The sequence below is a fragment of the Megalobrama amblycephala genome, linkage group LG9 (assembly GCF_018812025.1).
Source record: "Megalobrama amblycephala isolate DHTTF-2021 linkage group LG9, ASM1881202v1, whole genome shotgun sequence".
Taxonomy (NCBI): domain Eukaryota; kingdom Metazoa; phylum Chordata; class Actinopteri; order Cypriniformes; family Xenocyprididae; genus Megalobrama; species Megalobrama amblycephala.
In genome coordinates this window covers 27,766,433-27,785,714 of record NC_063052.1, presented here as the reverse complement: position 1 = coordinate 27,785,714, position 19,282 = coordinate 27,766,433, and the positions used below count along the sequence as shown (strand labels likewise).

The following is a 19,282-nucleotide window of genomic DNA, read 5'->3' as shown; positions in this document are numbered from 1 at the left end:
TGCTGATATACTAGAGCAGTCAGCACAACACTCCCCCTTAGTGTCAGGTAGTAGGTGTACATATACAAGGGAAACTAATGTGACAGGCCAAGTGTGTTACACAGTGCTAAAACCCCTTATACAAATGCATATAACTTGTATATATAAATTGTATGTGAACATGTATACAACTTTAGTACAGACTTTTATGCAGTAATCTATTGAACATTTCAAATACACATTAGTCCTTATTAATACAGGTTCATATGTTAATGATTCTTCATTATTTTCATCTTAAATCATATGCTAAATGTTCTGAATTATTGGAATCACATCCTGCAAATCTCCTGTTCTCTTAAGGGAAACAGTAGGAAACCACTGAAAGTGTTGACGTTATTCTGGTTATCAAATATCCTCGAGCCAGACCAAAGTCTCACATAGACAACATCTCCAACTTCCAGGATCAACACAACTCCATTTGAGGCGCCTAACGCACCCTGAGTCTGACTATCATGTGCCATAACCACCAGCTTTTCATTCTTAAAAATGGCTGCAGTTGCTTCAATTCCACCATGACCGTATACAGAGACTCTGAACATGTACGCTCCTTTCAGTGGGGCTCTGAAAACACCTGAATCAAATAACAAGAGATACAGAATCAGCTGTTTCCTGTATGATTGCTCAATTACCAAACACACTGTGTAATAGTTTAGAAAGATGGCAGATCATTTAATTCTCTTATACACATTACACAACTGCAGAGAGGTCTGAACGGAGCAGAAGGGTTTATGACTCCATTTCATTGATAATTACCTGTAACTGGGTTGTAGGCGTTCCCTATGTTTGTGAAGACTTTTTTGTAGGTTATTGTGATGTGATTGGTAAAAGGACCAATATATCCACTGCCAGATTGCATCAGTCCAGCTGAAAAAGCTATTTCACCGTCTGTTATTGAAAAACATAAGGACTGTTGTGATATATTACTCTGTTACACTGAATTTAACATCATTCAAGCACACTTTCACCTCTATTTTCCTTTCTCAACTCCTCCACTTGACTCTGAGTAAGATTGGAAATTTCTGTGAAGGAATAAAGATTCTGTTAAATGACATTTATACTACTAAACCATTTACACAGTATACACTCAACTTAACACTGACATTTGTATTATATTGGTGAGGTTTTGATGAGGTACCATAATTTTTCTTGTTCAGCTCTTCCAGGATAAACGTCTGTTGTTCTGCAGCCTGCTCAGCTTCTCTCAATTGCATCTCTAAAGCTCTGATGTTTTCTTTCTGCTCTGTATCCGCAGCGGTCAGTTCTCTGATGTTTCCTTTCTGCTCTGTAACGGTGGCAGTCAGTTCTCTGATGTTTTCTTTCTGCTCTGTAACGGTGGCGGTCAGTTCTCTGATGTTTTCTTTCTGCTCTGTAACGGTGGCGGTCAGTTCTCTCAGTGCTGCATGGATGTCAGGGATGCCCAGATAACAGTATTGTTGTCTGTCAGTTGAAGCTTCAGCTCTCAAAGTGTCTGTTTGAGGTGGATTCTGTCTTCCATCCTCAGAGCTGATCTGTTGACTGATCTCATTCTCATTGAGTCCTCCATCTACCTGCTGCTGGACGACAAACACAAAGGTTTCCAACAGCAGCAGTATACATACTAAAGCCTTCATTCTTCACTGATGTTTGTGTCCAGCTGTTGCTCTGTCATTCCCACAGCCTCTCATGTTCATTTTTTAGTGTCCTGATTTACTGTCTTGTGTACATGATTTATATTGCTTCAGATAATAAAAGTAACTCAAGTTAATTGTTAATCATAATTAAAGGGGTCATGAATTGAGAAATCAACTTTTCCTTTTGATTTATAAGAGGTCATATTGCAGAGTATATCCTGCAAGTTTCTTGTAAGTCTTTTGTACATGACTTGTATTACTTCAGATAAAGAAAAGTAATTCAAGTTAATTGTTAATCATAAACAAATGGATGTTCTAGGATCAGTAGAAGTTTATCTCTTTATCTGATTCCTCTCTCAGCGGTCGGTAACCTTACAGCACCCGAAGGGAAAATCACAGAAACCTCTGGTCACGTGAATGGCTTTTCTGATCTGCACTCTAACATCAGGGGCGATTCCAGGATTTTTTAAATGGGGGGCATGGGGGTGTGGGGGTCTATTTCAGAAAATTCTCTGGAAATAAATACTGGCTTAGAAAACATTAAGCACGATTTTCCAAAATGCCCTTGTGTGTACTAATGCAATTAGTACACACTACAAACACATAGAATGCTCTTAGAATTGCTTTAATGTAGTATTTATTGCTTCTGAATGTTGTTTTAGAATATTGCATGTTGGAATTCTATGTGAGTAAAAGAGTAATGTCTATTCTCAGAACAAACATTAAACAAACACAGAACTATTATATATAAAAGATATTCACATCTTTAAATTAAAGGATTTATTCCTTAGTTTGATACACTACTCCACATTCAGATGCGACTCAAGCAGAATGAATTTATAGTTGCTGCGGGTACAGTCCTGGTGGTTCTATAACCATAGATTTTCACGTTATGGAGTGGATGTATCACAGCTTGTTTTCGCAAGTAGCAGTCAGCTGTGCCATGTGGAGATTAAAAAATACAATCAATAAGATTTTAAAAAGCACATTCACAACTACATGTAGTAAATGTAAGCATGTGTGTAAGAATTTGCAGTTTAGAATGAATTCAAACAGTACAGTAAATGTCAAAATTGTGATTATTTTTTCATGGACCACTTTAATGCAGTACTAATACCTCGTATTTCTTTTTAAAAATATTTCATAATAGGCCTATGTATTGTTATTTTTATGTTGTAATAAAATAAAAAAATAGAAATGTGAATTATATAGGTGTCAGCTAGGCTGTGTAGTAGAACACTCACAAACATGATGTTGAAGATAAAGGTAATCTTTAATAAATCCACAGGCAGATATATCCAACAGAGAGAAGAGCTTTCTACATATAACACCAACGAGACCCTACAACAATGAACAGAAACAAGGGAACTTAAATACAGGAGCAAATTAAGGTGAATAACGATACACAGCAGACAGTGATGAAGACTCAACTCAGAAACCATGACAACAAACAAGGCAGGGAAAACGGTGCAAGAGAAAACAAAGTCCAAACAGAGATGGCTGTGATAATAGGTTTCAAATAATAAATCTTTGGGATTCAAGGTGTTGCAATACAGACTGGTCGGAGACAGATCACGGGTAATGGTGTTTATTGACACAAGCAGAGTATAAAGTGAACACAGGTGAGTAATACAGACGTTGTTGAAGTGAATGATGAGAGATTAAGTAGTGATACTGTCCTTTGTGCTTTGCAGAGTGATGATCCTGGATGCGAGTGTAGAGTTGAGACGGTGGAGACTGACGACACTTACACACAGACTTGGAACACAGGAGGAGACTTGGAAACATGGGAGACAGGTAAGTATAGCAATGGAAGTCCTCGAGGTAAACATGGAGGTAAGTCCTTAATGCAAATGAGACCGGATGGTGACTGAGTGTGTGTGAGTGTCTTTTATGTGCAGGCTGATTGCGGTGATGATGAAGTGCAGGTGTGAGTGATCAGTACTCTGGTGAGGGAGTGCGCTGTGATTGGATGGTGCTTGAGCCTGGCGTGTCTGTGACAGTGGCCAGCTGCTACACCAGGCTCTGTGGAGACAGGGACAGAAGGGTGGTGAGGTTTCAACAAAGACACATGGAATGTGGGGTGAATGCGGTATTGAGGAAGAAGTTGGAGTTTGTACGTGACCGGGTTGATCTGCTCCGTGATGGTGAATGGGCAAATGAACCTGGGACTCAGCTTACGGCAGGCGGATGTCTCTGGTTGACAGCCAGACCTTCTGTCCAGGTTGATAGGCTGGTGCTTCAGAGCAGCGAAGGTCTGCTGTCATCCTGCGTCTACGTAGAGCTCGTTGTAGTTGGTGGGCTGAGTCCCAGACCCTCTCGCTCTCTCAGAACCAGTAGTCGACAGATGGTACGTCCGAGGATTCCCCTGACCAGGGGAACAGTGGTGGTTGGTAACCGAGCACACACTGGAATGGTGTGAGTCCGGTAGATGGTTGGCGTAGGGAGTTCTGTGCATACTTGGCCCAACCCAGGTACTGGTTCCAAGAGTCCTGGTGGCCATGACAGAAGGTACGGAGGAAGCGGCTGATCTCTTGAATCTTCCTTTCCATCTGCCCGTTCGACTGCGGATGGTATCCCAAAGATAGGCTGATGGTCACACCTAGGAGTGAGAAGAAGGCTTTCCAGACACAAGAGATTAATTGGGGTCCTCTGTCCGACACAATGTCCTCTGGAATTCCATAGTATCAGAATATGTGGTTAAACATGAGCTCCGCGGTCTCCATGGCAGTGGGCAGTCCCTTTAAAGGAATCAAACGTCAGGATTTAGAGAATCTATCAACAACCACAAAGATACAGGTACAGTCTTTAGAAGCTGGCAGATCAGTAATGAAGTCCACCCCTAGGTGTGACCATGGTCGGTTGGGAACGGGCAGAGGAAGGAGCTTGCCGGATGGTAGATGGCGTGGGCTCTTCAAGATGGCGCATTCCTTGCATCCCTGCACGTACCTTCTGACATCTGATGCCATGTTGGGCCACCAGAAGCCTTCTTTCAGCAACGAGAGGGTTTCATTGACCTCTGGGTGGCCAGTGCCTAGTGAGGTGTGAGCAGAGTGAATGAGTGGAGTGCGACGTGTCCGACTGATATACTGCAAGCCTGGCGGGCAACCTGGCGGAGTGTTGGTGGAGGCATTGGAGGAGGGTATGGTCTCTGCTGACCAGGTGATTGGGCTGACGATGAGTTTCTCTGGGAGAATGGCTTCGGGTTCTTTGGGGCTTTCATCTGGTGTATACAAACGTGATAAGGCACCTTAACATTTCTGGATTCAGGTCGATAGGAGATAGTAAAATTGAACCGAGTGAAAAACAAAGCCCAGCGGGCTTGTCTTGGATTAAGTCTCTTTGACACTCGCAGATACTCCAGGTTTTTATGATCAGTGAGTACCAGAAAGGGATGTCTTGCTCCCTCCAGCCAATGCCTCCACTCTTCAAGGGCTAACTTGATGGTAAGAAGTTCCCTGTTGCCGATATCATAATTGACCTCCACATCGATGGAGTCTGCTGGGATTCCCATGCTGCTGCGAAAGTACCGCTCCTACTCCTGTGGTGGAGGCATCAACCTCCACGACGAAAGGCTTGTCGGGATCGGGATGGACCAGGAGAGGAGTGGTAGTGAAGGATTCCTGTGTTGAAAGCTTCTGTGGGGTGTTGAAAGCTTCTGTGGTGGCTGGTGTCCAGGACAGAGACTTGGGCTTATGTTGGAGGAGGCTTGTTAACGGGCTGGTGATGGAGCTGTAGTTCTGTATGAAGCGACGGTAGAAGTTGGTGAAGCCTAGGAAGCGTTGGAGTTCCTTTATGGTAGTAGGTGATGGCCAGTTCCTGATGATGTCCACCTTCCCCTCGTCCATCTGGATGCCACTGCTGTCGATGTTATAGCCAAGGAACTGCACTGAGGGCTGACAGAATGAGCATTTTTCGGCTTTCCGGAAGAGCTGGAACTCCCTCAGGCGTTTCAGGACCTCCGCAACTTGGTGGCGATGTTCGGCCATGCTCCGGGAGTATATCAGGATGTCATTGATGTAGACCAAGACGAACTTGTGTAGGAACTCCCTACACAAGGAAGGGGGTACCTGAACTTGACTGTGATGTTGTTGAGTGCCCAGTAATTAATACATGGCCGTCCTTTACTAATTAATACATTACTCCGTCCTTTTTCGCCACGAAGAAGAAGCTTGAAGCAGCAGGGGAAGTGGATGGACGAATGTAGCCTTGAGCCAGCGCCTCCTCAATGTAATCCTCCATGGCCTTCTCCTCCGGGATGGAAAGGGGATAGATTTTGCCCCTTGGCACTGACTCACCTGGAAGCAGATTAATGGCACAGTCCCATGGCCGGTGTGGAGGCTCGTTTAGGGCAGAAAACATCACTGTAGGGGGCGTAACACGATGCTATATCCACTGAACGTTTTTCAATCGGGCTCTCGATGGATGTTGCACAGACAGAGAGATGTTTAGGATGTGGAGATGATGGAACTGGGAACTCGGAAAAAACAGTCCATGAAACAAGTGTCGCCCCACTTCAGGATTTCGGCAGTTCTCCAGGAGATGACAGGATTGTGCTACTCCAACCACAGGTGCCCTAGGATCACGTCAGCAGTGGATTCCTCCAGAACCAGCAGATGAATCTTCTCTACATTAAGTATACCAATTTGCAGTTGTAGTGGACCGACACTTTGACGAACTTGTCTTCTACTGAGAGGTTTTCCAGTTATTCAGACCTGCCAACATGTACGCATTTTGCGTACCAGGTACGCATTTTGACCTCAAAGTACGCTGGTACGATTTGTCATTCTATACTACGCAAAAACCCGGTGACTCCTCTGTGCACACCTAGTACTCAAATCCAGCAAAAGAGTTCGACCAATCTGAGCGCTGGGTTCATTTCCCTAAATAGCAAGAGGGGATGATTGACAAATGCGTACAGCCTATCAATAAAAAGAGACTGCAAATCAACAGCAATACAAAATCCCGCTCGATCCCTCCTTCCACTCCCGCTGTCTGTGACTGAATTCTCAAGCGAGGACAATACAGCAGTCATGGTACTTCTGACACCTTAAGGTAAACGAGTATAAAATGTACAAGTAATGTTGAACAACAAATCTAAATAAAATTGAAATCGCTGATTATGAAAATGTTGTGATGTGTGACTGACTGCGCGAGTCTGGAGAAACAGGCGTTTATTTATTTATTCTCAGTGTTGAGAAACATATATAGCCTACATGTGTTGCGTTATTGTGTTAATACTAACTAAAGTAACTAATTATGTTACATAGCCTACTTATTTTGTATGAAAACTAGCACATTAGTTACTTATGCATTTAACATGACCATTGTCTCAATGCTGCGCGAGCTCTCATAAACACAAACGCGTGTGCGCACAGAGAGGTAAAATGAAAATTGCCGTATTTGGTTTAAAATTTGTTCTTGCTTGTGTTATTTTTTTTGTCAGAAAAGATTTTTAACTGTCCACCCGTGTTTTTAAGATTCGGTAAATGACGGACGCTTTAGTTATCACAACCCCTCGTTATATGACTAACTTCTTGATATTCTTGAATACTCGATGCGTTTGCTCTTATTGGTCCTTTCTATTCATTGTCAACTGTTTTCTATAAATATGTTTGTATTGGCTAACCTTTTATTCAGCGAATGTTTGTCTTGTTTATAATTCAAAGACAGCACGCTACAAATAGAAACCCTTTTTTCTGTGGGATTTAGTATCATATTTGGATATTGGAATAATAAATTAAGTATTTTAAATGAATCACATGTAAACTCAATGTTTACTATTTTCTAAGGGTTTCTTAATTGTAGACTAGTTTCATTACAAAACCTGTATGAACAACTCAACTGTCAGGTTAGTTGTATGTAAATATAGCCTTCTTGAAATTGCAAACAAAAAATTTTGTCCATATTAAATATATGAATGTGATTTACTTGTGGTTTGTATAAGCACACATTATGCAATGCAAGATTAATCATGAATTAAAAAAAAACTTTAACAGTCAAAATTAGATTAAAGATGGGTTTGTGTGCTGTGTGTATTGTATTCTCAAAAATGTAAAAAATTTCCAAGGTTGGCAGGTCTGAGTTATTGAGTGGATCTCATAGGTAGACGGCGTTGTCTTGATCTTGAGCTGACGGCAGAGGGAGCCAGAGATGAAGTTGCCTGCTGACCCAGAATCGAGGAGTGCGTTGACTGGAATGGAAACATCAGCAGCAGTAAGTTTTACAACAATGGTGAGTGGCTTCATTTTATTTATAGAAGGGAAGATGGCACTCACTATGGGACAAGGAGGTCGAATTGGGCATGTAGAGATTACATTCCCAGGGGAACCACAATATAGGCACAGATTCTGGGTCAGCCTTCTCTGACGTTCAATCAGTGTCAGTCGAGTAGAATCCAGTTGCATAGGTTCGTTGGCTGGTTCTGGAGGGCTGACGGATTCTGGTCGGCAGAGGGAGGTGTTGAGCTGTGGCTGGCCCTGGTGCTCTTCGAGACACGACTGCATACGAGTTACGTTCTCGTATGCAGCGAGATGCAACCGCACTCGAGGATCCAATCCTTGACGATACATTGTCAGTAGAGCTTGTTCATTCCATCCACTCGTGGCAGCGAGAGTTCTGAATTTAAGAGCATATTCATTCTCATTCTCTCACCAATAGACGAATCCCAGGCAGGTTTTCCGAAAACTTATCTGAAATGGTTGACGAAGCTGGAATATGACTGGGTAACAGGATTATTTTGGGTCCAAATGGAATCAGCCCATTGAAGCACTTTGCCATGTAACTGTGGACCTTGGAGTGTTCAGTGGGGAACAAGTGCGGTTGCATCTCCAGGACCAGCAAACATTGCAGCAGGAATCTGTTGCATTCCTCCCCCGAACCAGAGAAGGGTGCCGGTTTGGCCATGGGACTGGCGTACACTGGTGGTGAAGAAGCGTTGTGGTGTTGATGGAGGTGATCGCTGGTGGTGATGGTGGTGGATTGGTGGTGAGTGCTCGATGCAATGCATCAACGAGCTCCTGGAAAGGGTCGGGTTGGCTCATGCTTGTGTCAAGCGGTCCTGGTCAGGTCTTCTACAGACTGTATACAGACTGGTCGGAGACGGAAGATCACAGGTAATGGTGTTTATTGACAGAAGCAGAGTATAAAGTGAACACAGGTGATTAATACAGACGTTGTTGAAGTGAATGATGAGAGATGAGGTAGTGATACTGTCCTTTGTGCTTTGCAGAGTGATGATCCTGGATGCAGGTGTAGAGTTGAGATGCTGGAGACTGACGACACACACACACAGACTTGGAACAAAGGAGACTGGGAAACATGGGAGACAGGTAAGTATAGCAATGGAAGTCCTTGAGGTAAGCATGGAGGTAAGTCCTTAATGCGAATGAGACCGGACGGTGACTGAGTGTGTGCAAGTGTCTTTTATGTGCAGGCTGATTGCGGTGACGATGAGGTGCAGGTGTGAGTGATCAGTACTCTGGTGAGGGAGTGTGCTGTGATTGGATGGTGCTTCCTGGTGTGTCTGTGACATAAGGGTGATAGCATAGGTTTCCTTAATAGGCAACATGAATGAGTAGGCTTTGCATGCGTGTTTTAACAGCAGTTTAAATACCAAGTGGACAATGCTACAACATATGGTGCAACTGTACTTTAAGATATCCGAGTTTGAGACCTGGCCTCGTCAAAAAAAATATATTTTACAACATATTTACTGAAAACTATCTTTATTATTAATTCTCTGTCATTTTTATTAGTATTAGAGGTAACACTTTACAATAACAGTACATGAATCATCATGTACTAATACCTGAATTAATAATTACTTGACTATGAACTAATGATGAGTTAAGACATGTATTAATCAAGAACTAATGAAAAACTAACTTAACTACGACATGAGTCACATGAACTACTGCATGAATAACACTACCTTAATTACATGTTAGTTCCTGCATGTTAGTTAATATATTAATTAACTTTAAAGTAAACTAAATCAAACATGCTCTAGAAGCAAGATGTATGAAAATGGCACAATGTAAAATTGTTTATAAATTTGCCACCAGCTCTGTCACAAACAGTGAACGACAGTGGATTTACTGCAACCTTCAACCTAACTCATCCAACGCACAGTGATGCATTCATAATTAAAAACAATTTCATCATTCGGTTTTGAGTGATTCCACTGCTGCTGTCCTACAATAACATTAAGGAGACGCAAATTTCCAAATTAAAATCAGTTAGCATAGAGATGCTGATTATCACTTTTGTTATGTTATGGATTGGTTTACTGTCTTTATATCATAATAAGGCACTGCAGTCAGACGTTTGTCTTGCTCTTCTTTGGGCCACTATTGCCACTTCAAAATATCAACTTTCCTCCTACCGTTCAGTTCCTTCTCCATCCAAACGCAGCCACAGGACCTCTGCTCTTCCACTTATTTACAAACCACCGAAAAGGACCAATACCTGATTTAGATGAGTTTAATATGTATAGAACATGTGTAATTGATCACTTTTAAAGATGTGCCCACCAAGACAAGTCATGACATAATGATACATCAACAAGTCATGAATTCATGTTACTTTATAAGTAATTAATGATGAGTTAGTAATAATGTGCCCCCCCAAGTAAAGTCATGACATAATGATACATCAACAAGACATGAATTCATGATGCTTTATAAGTAATTAATGATGAGTTAGTAATAATGTGCCCCCCCAAGTAAAGTCATGACATAATGATACATCAACAGGTCATGAATTCATGTTAGTCTATGAGCTGTTAATGATTTAGTAATGTGTAGTCATGTGAAGTCATTATCTAAATAATCTCAATTAACATCCACCAAGGTGATTCTTATTTTGCATCAGTATATCCAAGATGATTACTTCAAGATACATATTGACCAGCACTTAAAAAAGCACAGAAATTAAAAAGGTAAAAACACACCTTTTATTTAACAAAGCTTTTAAACATCAGTGCACCTTAAACCAAAGGGACAAGTTAACTTGTATTTTACTTAAATCTTACATAAAACACAATCAAATGTTCAGTGTGTTGTCCTCTAAACAGGAAATTGATGGTGAATGTCTTTTATTAGGCGCCCAAGTGGTCCTCGTTTATTTTTTTCACCAAGCCAATGAGTCCACTCTATGAGAGAGAGGTGTTCTTTTAGCATGTTCTCTGTTCTATTCCCTCTTAGTCTCCATACACTGGTTTTGTATGTCAGCCAAGCTCTTTCTATGTGTTGTGAGTGAGCTCCACTGTGTGGGTCTACAAACCACTGAGAATGGTTGACTGTAAAATGTTTGTAGCCCATATTGGCCAAAGCCCCTCGGTAGGCTCTCCACTCATCTGAAATAATGGTAGTGCCTGGACGCACATGTTTTACAACTATGGGGATGAGGTGAGGTCTTGATCTTCTTTTCACAAGCTGCAAGATTGGGTGTCTGCATTTACCCCGCACACCTAGCATGCCAAACACCCATTTTTTTCGCCTCCATGTTGTTGATGCTCTCCCTCGTCCATACTGTAAAAGTTAAAAATTTTTATTAAAAAGAGAAATACTACAATATTATGTAATTATATTCATTTAACATGTTTACACATACAGATGGTTGACAAATTAAAGGAAAATCTGGGGAAGCTTTATAAATGGCAGTTAGCCAGACCAACAAGTATGAAGATGAAGAAAGTACCTCTATCCACATCCATCCATCATAAACATTGGGGGCTTTTCATTTGAACAACCCTCTACATTGTGAGTAAATCACTCACATTTGTGACTAATCTTCACTCTGGGCGACTAAATGATGTCTAATATTAGCCAATGGCTAATAAATTCTCAGATTTTACCCGCCAGTGTCTGAGTTGGAGGCCAAGTATAAGTTTAGCACAAATATATTTTCACTTGCCGAACACTTAGACTGAGCGCTTCAGAGTTTCAGGATTGGTGCTATTTTCAGTTCATCTCAATGGATGCACAGCACACCTGTAATTGATGTACCGTAAACTTTAGTGTAATGGCGCACGACTGTTCTTTTAGCAGAATTCGTATTATTATTATCGTCATATCAGTATTACTGTCCCCCCCCATTTTTTTTTGTTTTTTTTTTTGGAGTCGGACCATCTGGACTGAGGGATGACTTCTCCCTAAGAGAACAAAGGACTTTCCTGATAATTAACATTTGAACACTGTCTTGAACACCCTCCTGCAGAAGTAACAGTGCCATCGGAGATGCACCACATCTAGAAGTTTACACTTCACCATCACACTCCCTCCTCACACTATGTTCCCTATCCTTTCTCCCTCACCCATCCTCCCTCCACTTGATTTCACTCAGAATGGTCTATAGTAGAATATAATGGTCTACATTAATGCAAGTGATATTTACAGTCATGTTTGGTGTCACTTGAATTGTCTCAGGGTGACTGGTACAATGGTCTCAACCTTACAAAAGTAGACTAAAAGATAATACAGATCCTAAGAGTCAAAAATATATTTTGCTTACTGCAATCCCAGGGTCCTCCATGTAAATTACCTTCTGTTCCCACTGTGTTGTAAACCACCCAGGTCTGGGACCTGACTTAATGCATATTACAATTGTTTGTTCATGCCTCCATTTGGGGGATGTTTTATCTTGGTGTTGTATTTAAAGGATTGCAGCAAAAGGATCAGGGCCTTCTGTAGCCGGAATGAGCCCACGGTTTGATGTGCATTCACACACTTCATACTGTGTATTTTGCTAAAAGTCAGGTATGCATCTTTTACTCTTAGATTCATCTTTGATAATTTGATGTCTTGTATTGATATATCTGAATTGGCTATGTAATTGGCATAATACATATTTACCTAACAATAATAAATTGTTACATTTGTTTTTATTTTGACTTACTCTGAAATTATTTCCTCAAGTAGATTAAGTGAATGCGTATGTTACCGCAAATCTGCGTCCAGGGTTAGTACATACTAAATCTCAGGCTAGATGGAGCACGAGGCACATCAGGTGAGATTATAGATTTCTGACTAACCGCTTGACTTTAGTTAAGTTGTTATGCAGTTGCATTAACTATGGGAGGCTAGAGAAAATACTATTGGAGTATTAGCATGGTTTGGGCATATTTTATAGTATTAGCCATAACCTCTGGTTATTGTCTCACTATATTCAAGTTGTTATATAATTAGATTAATTATAAGGGGATAGGTAAAACACGATTGGAATAGCATATTTCACAGTGCTAGCCATAACCTCTGATTATTGTTTGAGCTTTAACTAAGTTGTTACATAGGTGACTGTAGGGGGCTAAACAGAACCACTATTTAAAGAATGACAAGCATGAGGCGGTCTATTAAATAGTTAGTCATAACCTCTGACTAATGATCAGACGCTTAAGGGGTTAAACCTGTAAACAAACTTTTGAACAAATCTTAGGGAAAATTGCTTCTGAAATAAAAGGGGTCATATGATGTGATTTCAAGTTTTCCTTTCTCTTTGGTGTGTTACAAGCTGTTTGTGAATAGATAAGATCACTAAAGTTGCAAAGACTAAAGTCTCAAATCCAGATATATTCTTTATAAAAGTTAAGACTCATCCACACCTTCCTAAAACGCCTTGTTTAAACACGCCCTCACGTGTCTACATCACTATGTGGAGAAGATTTGCATAACAGGGCCCAAATATTCTCGCAAAGAAAGGCAACACATTTATCAGAGGACCGTTTCCTGAACCTACAATGCCGGCTGTTGACTCACAACCTGTTAAGTATGATTTCATATTTAAATAATTTGCCACCGATGATTCAAACACGAGTTTTGGGCATTGTAGAGTAGTGGTTGTTGTTTGTCGTTTCTCCAATCACAAATGCAGACAAATGGTTTTAAGTCATAGTATAAGTCATTATAATCAGTAATTCTGTCCCCACTGGATGCAACAAATGCCTCGTTTGTAATGAGTTTTATTGGTTTGGTCTCGTTGCGTCAGGACACGTCATCACAGTATGGTGAGGGGCATAACATTTGTCACACGCTTGAGGTATTCTGCTAATCACAACGCACAGGATAACTGGCCAATCAGAGAACACCTTGCTTTTCAAAATGATGAGCTTTGTAAAAATTGACATGTTTTAGGAAGGCGGGGCATAGAGGAGAAACAATAATGTACAGTATGTGGAAAATGTGTTTTTTTTAACATTAAACCACATTGCATTACACTAAATACACAAAATAATGCTCTTTTTAGCAACGTCATATGACCCCTTTAAGGTTATACATTATTTCTATGTTACTAGAAATCGTAACCAAGTTTGTAATCAAGTAACATTTGATTACGATCCGTTTTTATTATCTGCATTTCCACATATTTTCTAAAGACCAATTCACACTGCACGATAGACACTGACAAACAGGGACAATCAACAGATTACAGTACGTCATGTCTCAGGCATTCCACAACCAAATAAATGCCAATTAGAAGCGTTCAAACAACAAAAACAGTGATCGGCAACTGCAGTGTGAATTTGCCTAACAGGTTCTAAATTTACCTTTCGTTTATGACGGAAGTTACTTTCATCAAGAACGGCAAATTCTCGAGCACTTCCAATCATCTGTCCATGTTTTCGTCTGAATCGTTTTATGGCACAGTGGCAAACTTTCCTCATGATACGAGCCATCTTAGAGAGTGTTCTGGAACTTTTTGCAATGCCATCTTGCATCATATCAATTTGTCTGATCCGCAATCCCTGAGCGAACCTGTGAAGTACACAATGCTGACTCAGAATAGGGAAAACAGAGTTGTCAAAATTAAAACAATCAAAAAACTTTGAAATGCATATGTAACATTTTGCTATTCCTTCTCTGCTGTCCAACAACAAACTCACCTGTAAATGAATATTAGCCAAGATGACAAGCTGAGTTTTGATCTCTCGAAGAGAGACCCTACTCGCACTGATCGGCTGGTTTTCTTGCCTCGATGACTTTTATGTCTGCACATCCTGTGATGGTGATAAATGGCAAAACATGGTTATGCAGACAAAAGTATTTTACGAATCTACGAATATATCTAGGAATTAATCAAAATCAAAAGCCAATGTGTTTACTACTTCTGCAGAAGATCCGCCCATTGCCAAAGCAACAAGCAGGAAGAAGCTTTTGTGCAGTCTTTTCTTTAATGCAGTCTTTGTTTCATGTGCAAAGCTTCCTACTTTTACTTTTAATAATTATTAATTTAATATTAAGCCTGAATGGTGTAAATGCAGCATAACAAAATAAATTAATTTAGTTTTCATTTACTTTTGTATTTTGATTTTATCTGGCCACTTATATTGCAATAGTCTTTTTTTTTTTTTTGATCTTCATGTATAACAATTACTGCCATCATTGGCCAAGAGGGCCAATCCGCGCACGTCTCTCACAAGGAACGTCATGGCAGTGATTGACAAGCCAGAGGGCCAATCGTTTATGTGATGATCACACAAACGATTGGCTGATGTTTTTAAGGCCCTACCTCATGCACAGATGATGTATATTGATATTATTCCTTTCAGTGCACCTAATAAATAGTCTTTTATCAGTAAGTAAAGACAGTTTCAAGTAATATTTTAAAAATGTATAAAATAAAACATCCTCTATAGCACCTTTAACTAGTGGAGGATAGTGTTAACACAATATTTGTAAAGTGTTCCAGGTACATTAAACATACTAATGCTTAGATGGAGAGACTACCTTAGAATATCATGTACTTTCCCAACTAATCTTAAACTAACTTTTCTTCACGGAAGAGTAAAAAGCCCTCTGAAAGCCCGGAGAATTCGCCTCTGAAAACGAGTCTTTCTAAAAACTCCGGCCAGAGTGGAGATTTTGAAAATCTTCGTTTGCACGTTTGCATGTAAACTGAGACAAACGGGTGTTTAGGCAGCCAACGTCACAGTATGCGCCAGAGCTCGCACCTATGTCAAAAGTGCGACCTATGTTTACATGTGATCATGGAAGCGTTTAGAGCAGGGATGGACAACTCCGGTCCTGGAGGGCCAGTATCCAGCAGAGTTTAGCTCCAACCCTAATCAAACACACCTGAACCAGCTAATCAAGGTCTTTAAGGATTAGTAGAAAGTTATAGGCAAGTGAGTTTTTATCAGGGATGGAGATAAACTCTGCAGGACACTGGCCCTCCAGGACCGGAGTTGTCCATCCCTGGTTTAGAGTAACAGTCGCATTTATGTTGGTGCAAACTCTTCTCGTGTGTTTGCATTTGCAAATACAGCTGCTCCATTATGTCGAGGAGCAGAGACGAATGAGTGCTCGGAAATCAGCAATTTTGCAACAACTTCGAATCACTTCAAGAGGAATTCGGGATTCTTTTTCGGGATTCTGATTGGCTTACGTGGGCTTGAGCTGCTCATTACACTCTTGACGTCATATATACACGGGTACGTGTAAATGAACACTTTTCTGAAAACTGACATGTGTGCACGATGTTATTTTTGAAACCGGAGAGGTTGAAATGTCCGTTTATGAAAATAGCCGCCCATGTGTAAACGTAGCCTAATGCCTTTCATAATGATAATGTTGGGAACGTGGGCTGGCATATGCAAATATTGGGGGCGCACACCCCGACTGTTACGTAACAGTCGGTGTTATGTTGAGATTCGCCTGTTCTTCGGAGGTCTTTTAAACAAATGAGATTTATATAAGAAGGAGGAAACAATGGAGTTTGAGACTCACTGTATGTCATTTCCATGTACTGAACTCTTGTTATTCAACTATGCCAAGATAAATTCAACTTTTCATTCGAGGGCACCTTTAATTTATCATTCATTGAACTGTACACATGCATTTAGACACTTACATTATGTGTTTGCTCCGTCCATGCAATAAATGCGCGCCTTGAAACTGTTCAGGTAATGTCAATGATGACCCATTTTCTTAAATCTTCAGTATATTATCTTATCGAATATTCGAGATATTCAAAAAAAAAAAAAAAAAAAAAAAAATACCCAAGTCAATCTCAAGCCATTAGACCTTTCTAATTACGTAGCTTGATAGAATAACTTTAATAGGTTAACTTAACTTGTTTATTTAGAGAAAATATTGTTTCCTTTTTGTAGACCTATAATATCCCTAGAAATTCTTTCAGCAATCATGCGAACAACAAATCTGTTTAACTCACCAATGAAAACCGTCGAGATGTCTACTAGTTCTCTCCATTCTCATATTATGGCCACATCTTGAGCACTTTACTCTCCTTGCTAGTAACTTTTTGCTTTGTAGCCATTTAATGAGCTTGAGTTTCCTGTTAGTTGTGGGTTTCTGGGTCGCAAAAATTAATAATTTTGAATGCAACATTGCTGTTATTCTTCACCAAGACACACTTGACTTTATACATTTATGAGCGTGCTGGCAGCTAACCAGGCAGAGCCGTTGGCGCTAATGATGAAACTCGGGTTAGGTGGCGCGAATAACACCAGAGATTGCCCCGCCTATTTCCGGTGCAAATAAGAACCTGCTTCAATCATGCAGGGGGGCTTAAACATAGCCTAATACAAACTTTAACCCAAGTAAAACTTTATGGTATTGCACCGTCTTTGGAAATATATACAAACTGGGATAACTAAAGATACCCAAGACGCACCAGAGCTTCACGTAGGGTTTAGAGGTGGAATTACAGTAATAAAAATCCAAACTATGTCATCAGTCAACGAGGACGATGGGGTGGCGCTAATCGCGCCAATAACCACCATTTCGCGCCAATCAGCAGATTTGAGCAAGATGGATGAGAAAAGGGCGGCAACGCGTTGTGGGAGGAAAATTACCAACAAATACAGCTCAGATGAATATGGTAAGTAATGTTTCTTGTAAATACCGTTTTTTGTTTGGTATATTTCTGTCAGGCTTGCAAACTTGGGTTGCCTGGGTGGAGTGAGATTTTGATAACTCATTGTCCCGGTTTCACAGACAAGGCTTGAGCCTAATCTCAGACTAAAATGCATGTTTGAGGTGTTTTAACTGAAAACAGCTTGCACTGACATATCTTAAAATATGTTGGTGCAATTTCGCAGTAATGTTTTTTTCTAAGGCACGTTTATAAAAGGTAGTTAAAAATCCTAATTGAAATAAGGCCTAACGGCATGTCTGTGAAACCATCCTAGCCGACATTTCAACGTTTATTCAACGGTGAAACAACGTCAGGTACCAATCAACGTTGGATTACCTTTCGGTTTTGCAAATTGGATCAACGTTAATATTGTGTTTCACTGTTGAAACATCAACTTCAACCATATTTCAAAGTTGAATTTCGGTCATGTGTTGACTGTGCTTCAACCGTTTAGCATTCAACGTTGTATCAACGTTGTTTCACCGTTGAAACAACAACTGACCTTATTTCAAACACATTTCAACGTTGAAGGTCGGTCATTGGGATGCCATTTTTATGTATTTAAACATAATGCTGTAAATTACTAATATGCTTTGTTGTAACTTACTAGATACTTTTTTTTTAAGAAACTTTAGAACTTTTCTATTAATGTTTTAACTGTCAGTTCCATATTTCACTAGTCAGGGCACTGGTCTGGGATCGGCCGTTTTAAGGTATCAATCTTTTCAATCGCAAAACCATTTGCGTTGAAACGTTTGCTCCCTAAAGTTCAACAATTCAGTGAAAACGGCATGTTGAGGCGCCCACTGTGTTTCTTTAACAGTCATTCGAAGCGCGAAACAATAATCGTGCATGCAACAGATCTCCAGTTATTTTCTCCTCTGGGAATTATATTTTTCTTTAACGATAACTAAAAAATGGAGCCATCTGTTCGCATTATTTCAGCTACTTTTTTAAATGAACAATCATGTTTAACAGCTAGATTTGTGGTGGAAACATGAATCATGCTAAACAGAAAATTCCATCATGGCCTTAACACATTTTGAAAAACTTTTGCAACCCTGCTTATGTAGCCTACATGTTTTCAGGTGTTTCTTTAATGCTGAACTATGCTTGCTTCCCCCTATAGTTGTATCTGCACGCAAGAATGTTCAGACTGAAAATACAGCAAACTCATCAGAAGGCAAGTAATTCAATACAATTGCTGATACATGTGAAGTGGGAAAAAATTCATTGGTATTTGCCTCTCCTGATATATCAAACAGTATTTTGGTATAAAAAGTATACTCAAGTGAAAGTATGCATAGAGTGTTTGCACATTTTCAAAATAAATAAAATTATGGTTAATTATTTGTTGTTTTTTTGTAAAACTAAAATAACAAGTAGATTTACCCTAATAACTGTGGTATGTGTAGCTATTTTCCATTACAAATAACATGAAAAATATACATATGTAAATATCCGGGTCAATTTGCTTAAAGACAAAGTAAAATTTAAGGGATTTTAACTTTACAAGAAAAAAAAATACATTTATATTTATGCAAAATACAAAATAATAATGTGGCTTTAATAAAAATATAATGGGTTTGCTCATTGAAGTTTACTCATCCGACTACCTATTATATTATAAACTACATAAAACCCATCTTTTTTTTTTTAGCTCATAGCATCCATCCAAGTACTCCTGGTATGGGTTCACAAATGAAATGACTGGTTATGAGGATTGAAAACAGTTGGCTTTTGACATAAACCATTCTTCA

General features: G+C 39.9%; 1 protein-coding gene across 1 annotated transcript; it reads right to left on the bottom strand.

Annotated features, from left to right (window-relative positions):
* Positions 1 to 10,262: 10,262 nt before the first annotated feature.
* On the bottom strand, positions 10,263 to 14,700 carry LOC125275505. Its single transcript, XM_048202500.1, has 3 exons — positions 14,530 to 14,700; positions 14,194 to 14,401; positions 10,263 to 11,182 (listed from the first exon to the last, which is right to left on the bottom strand). Exons 1-3 carry the CDS (start codon positions 14,640 to 14,642, stop codon positions 10,718 to 10,720), a joined length of 786 nt encoding a protein of 261 aa, XP_048058457.1. The 5' UTR covers positions 14,643 to 14,700; the 3' UTR covers positions 10,263 to 10,717.
* Positions 14,701 to 19,282: the final 4,582 nt, after the last annotated feature.